Source organism: Berghia stephanieae, chromosome 4 (genome assembly GCF_034508935.2).
Source record: "Berghia stephanieae isolate SIO BIC M18660-M18661 chromosome 4, UCSD_Bste_1.3, whole genome shotgun sequence".
NCBI classification, from domain to species: Eukaryota; Metazoa; Mollusca; class Gastropoda; order Nudibranchia; family Aeolidiidae; genus Berghia; species Berghia stephanieae.
Genome location: NC_088363.1, coordinates 73936243 through 73953399, shown reverse-complemented (window position 1 = coordinate 73953399; position 17157 = coordinate 73936243). Strand labels below are relative to the sequence as shown.

General features: G+C 35.8%; 2 protein-coding genes across 2 annotated transcripts in view; one reads left to right on the top strand and one right to left on the bottom strand.

Moving 5' to 3' along the window:
* The window catches only part of LOC144971217 (uncharacterized), an 18963-nt gene extending 3080 nt beyond the window's left edge, over positions 1–15883 (top strand). Inside the window, exons 2-5 of the mRNA XM_078911727.1 lie at positions 2833–3641; positions 9425–9505; positions 12072–12214; positions 13936–15883. Of these exons, the coding sequence (XP_078767853.1) occupies positions 2858–3641; positions 9425–9505; positions 12072–12214; positions 13936–14202 (1275 nt within the window). The 5' untranslated portion in view covers positions 2833–2857 and the 3' untranslated portion in view covers positions 14203–15883. The remainder of the gene's footprint in view (positions 1–2832; positions 3642–9424; positions 9506–12071; positions 12215–13935) is intronic.
* LOC144971219 (uncharacterized) lies at positions 2853–10722 on the bottom strand. Its single transcript, XM_078911729.1, has 2 exons — positions 9325–10722; positions 2853–6009 (listed from the first exon to the last, which is right to left on the bottom strand). Exon 2 carries the CDS (start codon positions 4511–4513, stop codon positions 3941–3943), a length of 573 nt encoding a protein of 190 aa, XP_078767855.1. The 5' UTR covers positions 4514–6009; positions 9325–10722; the 3' UTR covers positions 2853–3940.
* Positions 15884–17157: the final 1274 nt, after the last annotated feature.

The window sequence follows — 17157 nt, the reverse complement described above, 5'->3', positions numbered from 1 at the left end:
TGTTTCCTATTTGAACAAATTCCCCTTTGTCTTACCTTTACTTGGGTGCTTTAATTGTAATTCTATAACTTTTTACTATCTCATTTTCTTCCTTTTTACTGGCGCTGATATGACCTTAATGTGTTGCAAGAGCCGTAAAACCCTTTTTAAAAAAACATGTTGTGGCATGCTGGGGAGTCTCTGGTCTGTCTTCCCACCCTAACCTGTAATTCTTGTCAACTTCATAACACCAGGAGTTGGGCTGCAGATGCATGTCCCTCAAATCATTTATTTTTTTAGGGTTTAGCCAAGTAACCTTCTTTCTGTCTTTCCCACAGTCTCTTTCATGATTGACGGTCGCCCATTCCCCGCCACTTACTGTTTCCTGGCTTGCTATCTATTTCAGCCATTATTTTGCTAAAAAGGCCATATTTCATAAACAGAGGATTGTCACGTCCTGGGTCAGTTAAGTCGATGAGAGATTCTGTTGGCCTTATCAAAGGGGATAGCAGACCTTTCCCTTAAAAATCTCAATTTTTAAGAAGGATACATGATTACAGTCCAATCACAAACAGAAGACGTGGGCCACAGGCCGACCAGAGAGGGAGTATAGAGATTTTAAAGTTGCAGCACTAGGAATAAGTATGACTAAAGGGGTAGATTTAGTAAAGTAAGGACATACAGAAGACACCACACTACAGAATAAGTGTGAGGTGGGGGGAGGGGTTGAAGAGCAGGGGGTTGTCGTGGGTTGTCTCCTGCATCTTAAGAGGAAGGGGTCCCACCTACTCCCTAATTGACAAGTCGTTATGCCACATATCTGCACTCAGCACCAACAATTTCAGATGTTAAACAAGCAATAAAAGCCATTAGACTTATCTTAAATGGAGTTAGAACCAGTTCATAAAAATAAAGAATGACATAAACTAAACAGGTGCATTCAATCAAAAGTCAAACAAGCAATAATCTCAAGCATCTTTACCCCCTCTCCCCCCCCCCCTCCCCCGTGTCTCACACCTACAGTGTAGTGATATACTCTTTGTGACTTCTTCATTTCTTATATGCATCTGTTGACAAGTCATTATGCCACATATCTTCACTTTGCATCAACAATCTCAGATATTAAAAAAAAAACAAAAAAAAAACTATCAGACTTATCTTAAATGGAGTTGGAACCAGTTAATAGAAATAGAAGATGACACAAACTAAACAGGTGCATTCAATCAAAATCAAAGCCAAACAAGCAACTATCTCAAGCCTATCCCCTTCGACCCCCCCCCCCCCCCCCCCCCCCCCCCCCCCCCCCCTGTCCCACACCTACACCATAATGATGTCGCATTTTCTGGCAGAAAAGAAAGAGTTTGTTCTTCCTAAAACATTAAATTAAAAGAAAAAAAGGTAAAATGACTTTTTCATCAGTCAAAGGTAGTTCCAAGCCTGCAACTCAGTGCATGCCATTATGTATACCATCTTGAAAATCGAGGAAAAGTTATTTTTACTGTAATATTATGAATATTTAACATCGACTTAGTAAATAAAAAAATTATCTGAATCCGCTTATAATTATAAGCACAATCCGGCTATAAGCATGCTCTGACTGATTCCCATGCTTATAAACAGAGACCACTGTATCATGATTGTATCAGGTTGTAGTATTGGAATGATGTAAAATAAACGAAATGCTTTTTATTTCTCTATTCATTGAAACAGGAGAGAGCTAGGGAATGGAAGTTTTAGGACAATACAATAATAAAGTTTTGATGTCACAATAATTTAAGTGAAGTGTGTTTGAAAGTAAAATACATCATTGTGTTGTACACCACGCAACTCCCCCCAGCACTGACATTATGCGAAATCTTGAAGGTACCAAGGTCATTGGATGGAGCGGCCTGAACGACTTGTAAATAAATATAAATGTAAATAATGAATTTATATAGCGCCCTAACATCCACGTTAATCGTGCTCTGCAGCGCTTTACATAATAGAAACCACAACACTACATAATAAACATGAATACAGAAACAAAATCTAAGCAACATCTATTTATTCATTAAAATAAAAGCTTTACTGAGAAACTCAGTCTTCAGACATTTCCAAAAGATGATAAATTTCACAGGACTTTGTCCGAGGACTGAGTGTATTCCATAGGCGTGGAGCAATGGATGAAAAGTTTGTTTTTTTACCAAAAGTGGATTTTAAGGTGGTAACCTTTAGAAGTTGGGACTGAGATAATTTTTAATTTCAAGTGGGTTCATATTTTTCAATTAGTTCCTGCAAATATTCAGGTGCCAATCTATCCAGACATCTAAAAACATAGCATAATAACTTAAATTCTACCCTAATATTCACCCACTAGTATTTCATTTGTAGATATTTTTGAGAGTTGATACCTATTACCAAAAATTATCATTTCTGTCTTGTCATCGTTAAATTTAAGTTTGTTTTGTTTCATCCAATCTTTTATGTTAGCATTACAATTTTCCATAACAGATTTCAATATCCCATCCCCTCTTCCTTGGTTGACTTCAAATTCTTTACAAAAAAGGCTCATGTTGATTTATTGATTTGATTACCAAATAAGAACTGATTGCAAAAAGACAATTTTGGAACCAAATTATTATTTGCTTGTTTTTTTTTTTGTTTTTTGTAATGATTGACTTCAAATTTAAATATCCTCTCTGAATGTGTAATTTTAAAGGTAGATGAATGAACTTTGTTCAGTATTGGGGCAGTTTTGGTTCAGCGGAGCTATTAGCATTTTCATGAATTACACCTTTAGTGGTAATCAGTTAACAATTGTGGTGAATTACAAAACTTATTTTTCATTCTCTCCATTTCCTTTCATTTTATCAGGTGATAGATAACTCACTAAAGTATCATGGATGGGTCAAAAGATTTTCGACGACGTACAAGGACTCAGGGGAGACCAAGATATGCAGATCATCACCATCGACCAGACATTACTTGTCAAATTCTTCCAAAAATGATAGCATATATAAACAGCAGAAGTTCAGGATGCATTCATCTAAAGGATCTACAAAAAAGCTTTGATTTATTTTCCTTTGATCAACTTTGGTCATTTGTTCGTGAAAACTCATCAAATTTTCTTGTAGAGTTAGAAAGTGGTCATCAGGATTGGAACTTACCTTCAAAAAATGCTGTCATTTGGGTCAAAACTGATTTACGCCTTTGTGAAACTCATTGCAGAAAAGGACAGCATTGTTTGGGAGAATGCGGACAACTTCATTTGTGTCGAACTTTTCTTCTTCTCGGAAGCCAGTGTTGTCCATTTCAAAAATCTAGTGTGTGTGCATTTGGTCATAATCTGAAAACCAATCACAATAGTAATTTGTTGGATGCGCATAATTTAGTAAATCTCTCAGAGAATGAGTTGCGAGCCCTTTTTCGGAGAAGAATTTGTCGTTCAGTCAGCACGATGCCACAAATCTGCATCTACTACAATGGAAAGGGATGTTCAAACAAAAAATGCAAATCACTTCATTTATGCTTAGATTATGTCCTGGATAAATGTCAAGAGAAGTGCACAAAGAACCACTCCATGTCAAGTGAACAAGTGGCATATACCTTGGATCTATTCGCAATTGACAAGTCTTGGCCCAACAATTCCGTCTTGGAGGATTTGAGGAGCATAATGAGGAAAAGTAAGGTTCAGTACAGGGTGCTTCAAAAGTCTTGTTGTGATTAAGAATTTTAATAGCTAAATTACTATTAATGTTAGCAACATGCTGTTTTCGATATGATTATGACTTACTTTAGGAATTTATGTTAACAAAAAAATTTGGAATATGAATGAGACTAAAGGATTAATAATAATAATAATGGTATAGATTTATAGTGCGCCAAACATCCCTTCATCAGGAGGGCTCTGGGCGCATAACATAGATTAACTTAATCATGAAGCCCTAACACAGTACACGAACAACGCTAATTATACACATAATCAAAAGAAAGCCTGTCGGAATAAGAATGTCTTCAATCGACGCTTGAATTCCTCTAGTGAAGACGAAGAACGTATCTCTAGTGGTAGTAAATTCCACAACCTTGGACCAGAATGCTGAAAGGCGCGTTCACCAGCCTTCACTCGACAGCCGGGTGTTTTCAATTTGAGGTCGTTCGTTGATCGAAGCGATCGCTGTGGGTTATACCGTTCAACGAGGTTTGAAAGATATGCTGGTGACGAGCCCTCCAGGCATTTGAAAACGATAGTTGAAGATTTATATTTAATCTGCTGGTCCACTGGCAGCCAATGCAGCTGCTGTAGTAATTCGGGAGCTGCAGTTTTTCTGTCTTTCTGTAGTACAACGCGGGCTGCCATGTTCTGTATTTTCTGGAGTTTGTTTATTTTGTCCTTTGTGAGACCAACAAACAGTGCATTGCAGTAGTCCATTTTCGGGAATATCAAAGATGTTACCAATTTGTTGCAAGTTTCCCTATTAATAAATGGTCTGATTGTTCTGATATTTCTTAGAATGCAGATAGCACTTGTTCTCACATTGTTAATATGTTTGTTCATAGACAGATCACTCTCTCAGGTGATGCCGAGATTTTTTGCTGATGTTGTGAGTTGTATTTTGTCATTATCGTTGATTGTCAGTGCCAGTGTAAATGGATCTGTCTTATTATTTGAACTAGCAATGAATAAGGCTTCAGTCTTGTCGCCATTTAATTTTAATCTATTTGCAGACATCCATCTCATCACATGGTTGATACATTGTTTGTAAACAGTAATCTTTGAAACTATATCGGATTGTAAACACATGCTATATATCTGGGTTTCGTCTGCGTACATATGGTAAGTGAGAGAATGTTGCTCTAAGATTCTCACAACAGGGGAAGTGTAAAGTACAAAAAGGACTGGACCTAAAACGGATCCTTGAGGTACACCAAAATGAAGGTCACGCTCTGACGAAGTTACTTCCCCAATTAAAACTGATTGAGTTCTTTGAGTAAGATATGATGCAAACCAGTTTAGAGCAGTGCCCGATATGCCGAAAGTAACTTGTAGCCTTCGAAGTAGTATGGCATGGTCGATCGTGTCAAAGGCCGCCGAAAGATCGAGAAGACTAAGGATGGTGGTTTTTCCTTGATCACTTAGTTGCAGCAAGTCATTTGTGATTCTCATCAATGCTGTTTCTGTGCTATGATTTTGCCGATAGGCCGATTGAAAGCACTCATCGAGGTTATTATGTTTCACGTGACAAGAAAGTTGTTTTAGTACAATCTTTTCTAGAATTTTGGAAATGAATGGTAGATTTGATACAGGCCTAAAGTTTTTAAAATTATCACTGTCAAGTCCCGCTTTCTTCAACAATGGCTTCACCAATGCTTTCTTGAAGCTTTCTGGAACAACTCCCTCCCTTAATGATTGATTAATCAATTCAGTGATGTAAGGTGCAAGTTCATCAATACACTCCTTCAAAAGGGATGTTGGTAAAGGGTCGAGCCTACATGATTTGCTAGGACTAGAGAGAATCGTTTTCTTTGTGTCATTTATTGAAATTTCTTTGAAAGATGTTAAGGGTTCACCATAAAAAGAGGTATATTCTGCTTCTGTTTCATCTGTGTCAAGTTCACTCAGTATCGTTGTTATTTTATTAATGAAATACTCTACAAAGCAGTCCGCGAGTTGCTTGTCGTCGGTGTGGTGTGGCAGGCTTGTTTTGATCTCTTTGCCTAGAAGCTTATTTGAGATTTTATAAAACTCCTTCGGACTTTTTATGTTATCAACTTCATCAAGATAGTAGATACACTTTGCCTCAATGGATTCAATGTTTTCTGTGAGATATCAAAATTAACGTGTTGTGGACATTTTAAAAAAAAACAGAAAACATAATAACCTTTGATTCTTATCTCTTCATCTTGAATCAATGGTTATTGTCTCAATGATAATTCTACAAATCACATTTTCCAGCAAGGAAGCTACACTACATTAGGACTTGGAGGTTTCAGAGGTTGTAAATGATATTTTTAGATGGTATCCAATCAAAACTTTGCCATTTGTCAGTTTTGCTATGATATATGGAACAGCGGCGTAGGGCCTTAAAGGCTATTAAGGCTAAGCCACAGGTCGTCATTGTCTTGATAATGTGTAAGAACTTAACAATAAAAAGTCTAATTTTTCATTTTCTGTTTCACAAACAATGAAATTCATTGTTGGCCTGGTGTTAAAAACCCCTTACAGAGCCTCAAAACTTGAACCAATCACACCGCTTTGAATTTACTACAGCTCGAGTCGTACTCGTGCCACTGACCAATCAGTACAGCGTGTGGCTTTAAAGGCTGAGAAGGCTTTCAGCCATATTCCCATGGTACAACTAAGCGATACATTTCACGCTTGTCGTGTGCTATGACTGTGGGCATGCGGAGGCATCTTGACTTTGAACTGAGTCATTGTGGCTTTCTTACTCGCAGCCACATACAACGACCTAATTAATGGCAATCGTGTTGTACCTGTTACCCATCCCTCTTCAAGGCCGTGTCAGGCATGTGATATTGAATTCCCCTTGTCCTTTTATAACATGAGTGTGAGACTGTATGTGTGTTTATTGATACTCCGAGTGTTTATCTGATGTATGCAGTGTCTGTTTATTTTTATTTTTTAATGTAATTAATTGCTATTAAGTGTGATGAATCACGTTGATTATTTGTTGACTATCAGTACCAGTTCTTTGAATAGGGAAAATAAACTTTTGATTAAAAGTCTCGGTCCCCATCAGCCAGAAGATTTTGTGCTCACTATTAAAGACGGGAAGCAGAATCGGTCATTTAATAAAGATTGGTATAGTCGTTTTCCTTGGCTTACGGTGAGCGTAGAAAAGAAGAGTTTGTTTTGTTTTAATTGTATTTTGTTTGGCGATAACAGCAATGCAGAATTGTCTTGGACAAGAAGTGGATTTACCTGTTTGAAAAATGTAACACAGAGAGCATTGAACCATCAGAAGTCTAACTTACATTTAAATAGCACCACTAGATTGAAAACCTTTGGTACTGTTCACATAGGTGCACAGATTGACAGTGGCTATCGCTTATCCTTAGCCAGGCATAATGAACAAGTTACAAAGAACAGACAAATTTTAGGTAAAATAATTGAGTGCAGCAAATTTTGTGGAATTCGTACGATTCATACACTCATTCAGTTCAGACTTTGTAACTAGATATTAATAATATTATAATGCAATTTGAAAAGCACTCACCAAGCAAACGGGGCATTTACACTTTGTATATGAAATTGTTTCGCCTGTCTTTGGAGGTAGCAAACTTTTCAAGAACTTTGTCGTTGAAGTCTCTATCCTTGCTGACAATGTCGCTATGAATCGAAAGCACAGCTAAGGCATTTAGTCGCTCTTGTCCCATTGAGTTTCGAATAAATGTTTTTATCCTTTTCAATGTACTGAAACAGCACTCGGGTTCCGATGACGAAATTGGTGTGGTTAGGATGATTTGGGCTAATGTATGAACTTGCTCGAATGTGCTGGCGAGATCATGATGAAAGACAATCTTCGTCAAATAGAGGTGTGTTTCTAGACCTTGTTGACTTATTAGCGACTTTAGATGAACAGTTATCAAGTCATTTGCAGACAACGACCGTCTGTAGATACACATCAGCGCAAATACAGAATGAAATTTTAGATTGTATTTTTGAGGTGTATATTGACGATATTAAGAATATTATTGGAAATACTAATTTTGTTTCTGTTGAAGCTGATGAGACGACTGATGTCTCATGCCGCTCACAGTTTGTTATCATCCTTCGTTTTATTCAAGATGGAGACCCTGTTGAACGGTTTTTAAAATTTGTTGACGTCCAGGACAGGACGGCAATCGGTTTGTCAACTACTCTAAAAGAGGAGCTTCTGCCATTTGACATTAAAAACAAGCTGGTTGCATAAACCTATGATGGGGCCTCTGTCATGAGCGGTGCTTCAGGCGGTGTGCAGACATTGATGAGAATTGACTACCCACGGGCCCATTTTGTGCATTGTTATGCGCATCAGACTAATCTTATTCTAAAGAAAGTGAGTAGTGTAGTATCAGAAGCGAGAGTGTTCTTTTCCAATCTCTCTGGATTTTCTACTTTCTTTAACTCATCGCCAAAGCGAGCCAATAAACTTAGAAATGTCACAGACCGTTCGCTTCCTCGCACCTGTGAAACAATGTGGAATTTTCAGTCCCGGGTGCTGAAATCTGTTTCTGACAATAGAAGTGCAATTCTAGAATGTTTGCAGACAATCATTAACTCTGACATTTGGGATGATACTACAGTTCGTGAAGCAGTCGGCCTCTCATCTCTGCTTCAAGATGATTTTTTCTTATACTTTTTAGGGTTTTTCAATAAGGTGTTTTATCACACCGATATTTTGTTTAAGCAATTCCAGTCAAGAATTACTACTGGCATCGAAGTGAACGACACGCTATCTGCTTTCTGTAATTCAATAAAACGCATTAGAAGCGAGCTTGTAGAAGAACGTTTGTGCTCTGGAAGAAAGCGACGAATAGTTGACGTGAGTATTCCAGCAAAAGAAGTTTGCGATGTACTCCTTGGCCAAATTGAAGATCGTTTTAGTCAGTCAAACTTTTTTGCTTCATTTGCTGTATTAAACCCTGCTTCTTTTGAAACTCATAAAGAACAGTTTCCAACACAACATATTGATAATTTGGTAGAGAACTATCCCTTTTTGGCCAAGGATGCTCTCACAAATGAGCTCAGTGTCATTTATTCAAATGAAACATTTAGTCCAGAAAGAGTTTCAAGTACAACACAGTTGTACAAAACACTTAGGGAGGAAGATCTCGCCAGCACATTCGAGCAAGTTCACACATTAGCCCAAATCATCCTAACCACACAAATTTCGTCATCGGAACCCGAGCGCTGTTTCAGTACATTGAAAAGGATAAAAACATTTATTCGAAACTCAATGGGACAAGAGCGACTAAATGCCTTAGCTGTGCTTTCGATTCATAGCGACATTGTCAGCAAGGATAGAGACTTCAACGACAAAGTTCTTGAAAAGTTTGCTACCTCCAAAGACAGGCGAAACAATTTCATATACAAAGTGTAAATGCCCCGTTTGCTTGGTGAGTGCTTTTCAAATTGCATTATAATATTATTAATATCTAGTTACAAAGTCTGAACTGAATGAGTGTATGAATCGTACGAACAGGAGGTATAAATTGCTTCAGTTCCTCTCTCTCTCTCTCTCTCTCTCTCTCTCTCTCTCTCTCTCTCTCTCTCTCTTTCTTTCTCTCTCTCTCATCCATCACTAAAAGATCCTATGCTACAACCCATCTCAAATCCAGCCCCATGCTCCTAAATGACCAGGCTACGCCGCTGATATGGAATATTTGTAATAATGGCTAATGTCCGTATTAAAGATTTGAAGATTGTAACTTTTTTTGCTTTAATCACATTATTTTATCATCACAGGAATTAGACACAGTAGTGATGTGTCATCCGTTGTCAGTGAGGATAGTACTGACCATGATGATACTGAAGATGACAGTGATGGTGAGATGAATGGTAATCAATTGTTTTTCATCGTATAATCATAGCATTGTTGGATGAAACACTTTTAATCACTATAACCAGAGTTTAGTCCTATCTTAGCATTTATGAACTCTGTTCTCAGTGCAAGAAAACTAAAATTTCTCTAAAAGCATTAATTTAACCCACATGATTCGAGATGGCCAGATGAGTAAAACATTGGAACATTCAGTGACCCTGATTCAGTTTTCTTGCCAGAAAACAATAGAGAATAAAAACTTTTTAGTGTCGATGGGGAGTTGAAACCAGGACCCAACTGTAGCAACATCTCTGCTGGTCCCAAAGGGGGAGGGGGGGGGGGCATTCAACAATCAATGTCATCTTCCACTCAGTGGTATCGAATGTAGTAGTATGTCTGAGTCCCTCTCACACCTTGTTGTTGTTGTCAACATGGGTGATGCTTTACTCCCACTTCTGTATTCCATGTGACACTTTGATTTTTTCTAGGAAATAGCTCCCAGGTATAAATATATGTGTTGATATTTTTATTTCAATTCTTATTTTTATTATAATCACTGATCTACAGTGTGTAGAATTATATAATTTGAATAAACCACAAATTTACCAGTTTTGCCATATTTCAGGTGATGCTTTCAACATTCTACCTATAATTATTCTTTCCTTGGAAGTATATGGGTGAAAAAAAAACAACAAACAAGCCAACAAACAAATTATTCATTTTAAAAAAAGTAGGGTTTGAATCAACATTTTTCTGAACAGCCAATTTAAAATTTTTATCATTGAGCACAAAATTACTTGCAAATCTAAAAATTATAAAACTATTTTTTTACTGATATACGGGTATCTTGCAAACCATTTGAAAATTACATTAATTCTATCAACTGTTGACTCAAATAATGCTAAGAAAATCTGCTGCCCAGGCAGTAATTCGGCCTTCTGCCATTGAAAAAAAAAACAATAATAAAATAGGAATTGTGTATTCCCTACACGAGTATACAAAATACAAACTCGTGTAGTCCCTACACCCTAAATTCCATTTGAGTGTCACAAGAGCTGTTAACATCGACTTCTTATAGATGCTGCTGGCTGTAACCCATAAAAATGGACAAACTTAACGGATAATATTTTACATTTCTGGTTATGTTTTTTTTTCTCCCTTTTATTCCCTATAATTCATTTATTTAATTATTATTTTAAAAGTTTGTTGCAGATTTGTGTATATAAAAAGAAATTTTGATTAGTCATTCTGCTGATTATGCAAATTGTCTTTTATAAATTAAGTGGCTAAATGGCTTTTAACAAAAAAAAATAACATGTATAATATATTTGTGTAGCTAAAGCGACATAATTTCAGTTAATAAAACATTTCCTCGTGGATCTTAATAATTATTTAAGGATGAATCAATATGGATGAACTCATTTGATTATATCTCATCGTTAGAATACTTTGTCAACAAAAAAGCAATAACATCGATTCGGTCATGGTTGAACTAATTTTATTTTATTTGTCCAATCGGAATAATCAGTTTGTCAACAGACTTTCATCCATGTCGTCTGCTAAACATAATTTGACATTGTATTCGATTCGACAATTTTATGTAAGTGTTTTGCATCTACATTAATGCTTTTATTTTTTTTATTTTGTATTTACATTTGATAGATGGATATTATATTAATATATTACAAGATTACATTAGATTTCTGATGGCCCAATGACTATCTATCTGTCACTCACTTCACCCATGGTGTTCAGGCCAGACTCATTTGCGAGCACCTACAGACTTTATTATAGCTGGGTGGGGATCCTGGATCCCATAGCGGGCAGGGAGGTACATACTGTGTCTTCTATCCCCTTATATCTGTTTTCCAACATGCTTTCTGTCTTTGTCTTGGAGTGAGATTGCTTGGTTTTGTCCTAACCTTGGTCGGAGTCCTTGGCTGAGAGGGAAACAGTCGAATGTATAGTTATTGTTTTGGGAGATGATATTTTTTTCCTTGTAAATCATCTCTCTGTTATGTACTGTATTATGTTTAATTTACATGTTATATTTGATTGAGTGTATTCCTCTTAGTGGGGACCTGTGCTTGTGTCTGGATGAGACTTTTAGGTGATCTCAAACTAAGTACTTTGATTGTGTGCTTTTGGAATCTACATCTGTTTCCTATTTGGAACAAATTCCCCTTTGTCTTACCTTTTCTTGGGTGCTTTAATTGAATTCTATAACTTTTTACTATCCCATTTCTTCCTTTTTACTGGTGCTGATATGACCTTAATGTGTTGAAAGCGCCGTAAAACCCTCAAAAACAAAAACAAAACAAACTTTATTATAGGATCGATTTTGAATGTTGATGGCTCAAAAGATTGGTCTCGATCTAATTTAATTTCCACAATAAAATAGTATTAGAATTAGAATAGATGAGCGCCTGTTCGAAGTAGCCTTTATTTCCCTCAAATAATGTGGGTTCTCCACAAGATTTTTTTTTTTTAAAGACATTTTAAAAAATAGGAATGGTTATTTAGGAAAACATTTTAAGGCATAATTTTAAAACAATTTCTTGGAATCTTTAGGTTATGCTACTGCTAGTTCTCAAAGGAAAAGTACCAGTCATAGAGTTGTTAAGTGCTGCTCTCATTGCGAAGAGACGAGGGCTGAAATGATCAAGATGAGAGAAAAGACGGAGGATCTTCAAGAACAATTGATTTCACTGAAGGTAAGAATAGCAATTGTTTAAATTATATTACTACAAATCTTAGCTATTACAGGAAATGATATATTTTCATTTATTGTTTTACTCCTATAGATAATATCTGTAATTTTTTGTACGAAAGGCTGGATGGGCTTCTATCTCCCTATCTGGGTGGGGATCCTGACCTCCCATAGCGGGCAGGGAGGTACACACTGTGTCTTCTATCCCCTTACATCTGTTTTCCAACATGCTTTCTGTCTTAGTCTTGGAATGAGATTACTTGGTTTTGTCCTGGCCCTGGTCGGAGTCCTGGCTGGGAGGGAAACAGTCAAATGCATAGTTATTGTTTTGGGAGATGATATTTTTTTCCTTGTAAGTCATCTCTCTGTTATGTATTAGTATATTTGTTATTTTTTAATGTATAATGTAAGCATTTGAGTGTGTTCCTCTTTGTTGGATTTTGTTCTTGTGTCTGCATGAGACTTATAGGTGATCTCAAACTAAGTACATTGGTGATATGCTCTTGGAATCTACATCTGATCCCTATTTGTTCCCAGTTCCCCTATGTCTTACTTTCTCTTGGATGCTTCAATTGTAATTCTAGAACTTTTTACTATCCCATTTTCTTCCTTTTTACTGGCGCTGATATAACCTAAATGTGTTGCAAGCGCCGTAAAACCCTTAAAAAAAACATAAAAACATATCCCCCTATATCTGTTTTCCAACATACATTCTGCCTTTGTCTTGGAATGAGATTACTTGGTTTTGTCCTGGCCCTGGCCGGAGTCCTGACTGGGAGGGAAACGGTCAAATGCATAGTTATTGTTTGGGAGATGATATTTTTTTCCTTGTAAATCATCTCTCTGTTATGTGTTATTATATTATTTTTAATGTACAGTGTAAGCATTTGAGTGTGTTCCTCTTTGTTGGATTTTGTGTCTGTGTCCGGATGAGACTTATAGGTGATCTCAAACTTTGTACATTGGTGGTATGCTCTTGGAATCTACATCTGATCCCTATTTGTTCCCAGTTCCCCCTTGTCTTACTTTATCTTGGGTGCTTTAATTGTAATTTTAGAATTTTTTACTATCCTATTTTCTTCCTTTTTTCTAGCATTGATATAACCTAAATGTGTTGCAAGGGCCGTAAACCCTTTAAAACAAAGAAAACAAACAAAACATTTGTACGAAAAGAAAAGAAAATTTATGTAAATAAATGTTCTTATCAGCAAGCGAACTTAGTGAACTTAATAACTTTTTCAATTTCAAAACAAAGAGCACAATACTTAAAGATAACAAAAAATAAAGATCAAAATTATTTTTAAATGAAATTGACTTGCCACTCTCAACATTGTCATTTAAAATGTGGGTGAGCGCACACTTTTGCAAGCTGCAAATCTGAAAAATGTGAATATAACAGTGCCAATCAAAGCAGAAAGAAAAATACAAGAAAAAAAATCAGCCTTCCTGGTCTATGGGATTGAAAAAAGCACTTTGTCATTTAAAGATGTTAGACTAGTTGGGAGTCAGTATGAAAGAAGCATATCGATGGCAGAGAGCCTTTATCATTCCTTATATATTGCCTCCTCTCTTTAAAGGCTGACAGGATAAGGTTTAATATTAACTTTTGTGGTATTCACTTTCAAATTAAGTTTATTTATGTTATATTAATTTTTTATAACATATTCCAAATAAGGTGCTGTATTGAAAAAAAATTATTTGCTTTTGTTTTCTTTACTCTCAAAGGCTTCTAGTGGAAGAAACAGAAGTGTTGAAGCTAATGATTCCGAATTGGAGTGTCAGTTTTCTCTGGGTGAAAGGCAAATGCTGGCAGATCAACTTTTTCCCATTGTAAATAAGATGCAACCAGAGCTTGCTGAACAAATAACAAAAATGATTTTAGACATGAAGAAAGTACAACTAAAACAAATATTGACATCACAAGAAGCTCTTAAAACTAAAATTGAAGAAGCTGCTGGACTTTTGAACATTTTTCATGACTTGAAATTATAAATGAATGGATTGATTCTTCCAAATGCTTTAGATTGGCATCCTTAGTGATTACAGTTTTGACATGTAACGTCTCGAAGGTTGATTTTTCATTTCCTGTATTATAAATATTATTAACCTCATCATGTGCTTTTAAAAATACTGACATATGTGCGCTTGTATTTCATCCACTGGCATAGTGTGCAAATGTTAGTACAGTGGTCACTGCCTCCTCAGCTTGTATATTGTCAACTTTGTGTAATAACCTGCTCCTCTCGTGTAAAAGAACTTTTTACTATTTAAAACACCATTCTAATATCCTACTTCTTTGGCTTATAATCCGTCATTTTACATAAATCATAAAACAGAAAAAAAACATAATTTAGATAAATTTTTCATGCAATAATGTCCACCAATTTCAAAACTTGGTTCACAAACATGCATGTTAACAATGAAATAACAAACCACACATTATGCAAGTGTAATCTACATATAGATTGCTTTCCAACAGACTTATTCACACCTGGACACAGGGTATAGCGAGTGCGAGCAGCTTGGTTCAATTTGCTGCCATAAGACAAAATAAAGCAATGAGGTCCCACTAACTTTTTTGTGTGTGCATTCGAGTAAGTACAGCAAACCTTTTCCCAAACAGGAAACAGCAGTGCTAGGTTTGAAGACAGTAAAAAAAACAAAAATATAATACAATTAAACCCTTCATAGGCGAGTTTATATCTTACTTTTGACCTAACACGAGGTCTTAGCATTATCATCTAAAGACAAGCAGTGCGATAATTGCTTAATTGAAACCCGAGTCAAAATGCTCTTATTGGTGTCTTGATGGAAGCTGTTTATTCTGCATTTAAAATATGGAGGGAAACTTTTATCTAAAAATAAATAAGTGTTCCTGTTAAGTGGTTAAAACAGCTGCACTAGACACACTCCATACAGCACCTCAATGACATTCCTACATATTTCGTCATCAGGCGACCCGTCATTTCTTTCATATTTACCCCATGGCTATTCCCTTACACGTTAAGGTGTCTCTTGTCATATTGTCTTCCCCTACCCCTCCCAACTCATGGAAAAATGAAAACTTTTTGCTCGGTTTGTAAATAATTTTCATCTCACTAGAGAAGTATTAAATTCAAAACCAAGACAAACTATAGTAGGGTCAATAAGACACTTCGCTTTTTCATGCTTCCTTTTGATATTTATGATTTATGTTGTATTCCCTATTCCGGAACAAGGGAACAGAAAACCGATAAAAATACCTTCAAACCTAAAATCTGCCTTTAAGGTAGAGGATTTCAACTTCCAACATATTACATATTCTTTTTGACATTTTTTGCTCTTTGTAATGCAAGTAAGCGCACATGAATACAAGCTACCATTGAGTCAGTATAATGACTGCGCATAGCTATAAGCAAAATGAATAATGCAATTAGCAATTGTCCAATATTCCATTTACTGTCTTGTGTGAAATATTGTCCCATCAATAAAGTCATGCGACTTGCGCATTTTTCTTTCAATTTTATATCATAATTTACAGTATGTATATCTAAAATTCAATATTTGGAAACAAAAATAAAATCATGAACAACATTGTAACTAAGAGTACTAAGGAAGCAAGCGGCCAGTGAGGATGAAACCACACACAAACCTCCTCCTCCTAAAGTATTATGTGTCATAGTCAAGAATGGCAGGAGGAAATAAAGTCAAAATCTTTGGTTTGTGTTACAGAAGGGCTTTATTTTTCATCTCTTAGTATGAATGTGATGTCCAAGTGCTGTTGTGATGATAATGTAACAGTATTTTAAACAATTTGTAATATTTATGTATGTCATGTCTTGAAATGTGATTTTCTGCATTTATTGTTTTATCCCCCTTCCTATATTCGCATATGTAATAATATTTGATTTGAATTTTCCCGACATCCGACGGGTTTAGCCAGATCACCACATATATGCAACATTTCCTTAGCATATCACTACTTGTTAATACAGCCCCTAGTAAACTATTGTGATGTAATGCACGACTCTTTATAGATCCTGCTATTTGTTTTTCATTTTTTAGATAGCTTAGGCGTTAAAAGAGAAATGCTATTGATAGGACTTTGAGGGTAGTTCAGTGTTTACTTTTTCTTTCCTCACCTGAGGTAGAATTAAGTGACCTTTGAACTTCTATGAATATTGTGTGATGCAATAGGATACACTAGTTGCTTGTTTTTTTGTTTTATTATTATTTTTTTTTTTGGGGGGGGGAGGGTTGTCAACGTACGAGTTGTCAGATTAATTGACAACCTTTTAAATAAGTTATTATATTCATATTTTTTTTATTTTTACGTTATATACTTGCTTTGTGAGATTTATTTCAGGATATAAATGTAAGCAAGATTATATTATGATGATGATCTATCACATCTTCATGGCTGTTTGGGTGTCTTATAAACAATAAAATAATAATAACCTCACTTATCAAAAAACGAATTTGATCAACAATAAAAACACTCCATAAATATATGTTTTCAATTTTTTATTCCAGTCAGATCCATGGGGTAAAATTATTAGAATTTCCAACAGACCTACCCGTGTTTTTTAAATATTGAGAACTACTGGTTTCTCCTTCATTTTTAGTTATGTATGCAATGTTACCAATCATAAGAAAGATACAAAATGATGGGCAATTTTATGGGCAATTTTAAAAAGCAGTCCGCTCAATTGTCTCTTCCATGAAACAGATTTAGCAAAAAAAAAAAATATATTGTATCTTCCGTAGACTGTGGAATGGGAAATTTAAATTGTATTGTTGTGTCATTCCCATAGAAGGAGGTTGAAGGGGAAAGAAATGATACATGGAATGAAATTACATTGCATGGAAAGGTTTGTAAGCAGGGTGGATCATTGATGGAACATTGCATACATAATTAAAAATGACACTGAGATCATCGGTCAACGATATTTAAAAATATAGATGGCT

Coding starts and splice junctions, on each gene's coding strand:
- LOC144971219 (XM_078911729.1), bottom strand. CDS start 4,513: ATGAACAAACATATTAACAATGTGAGAACAAGTGCTATCTGCATTCTA.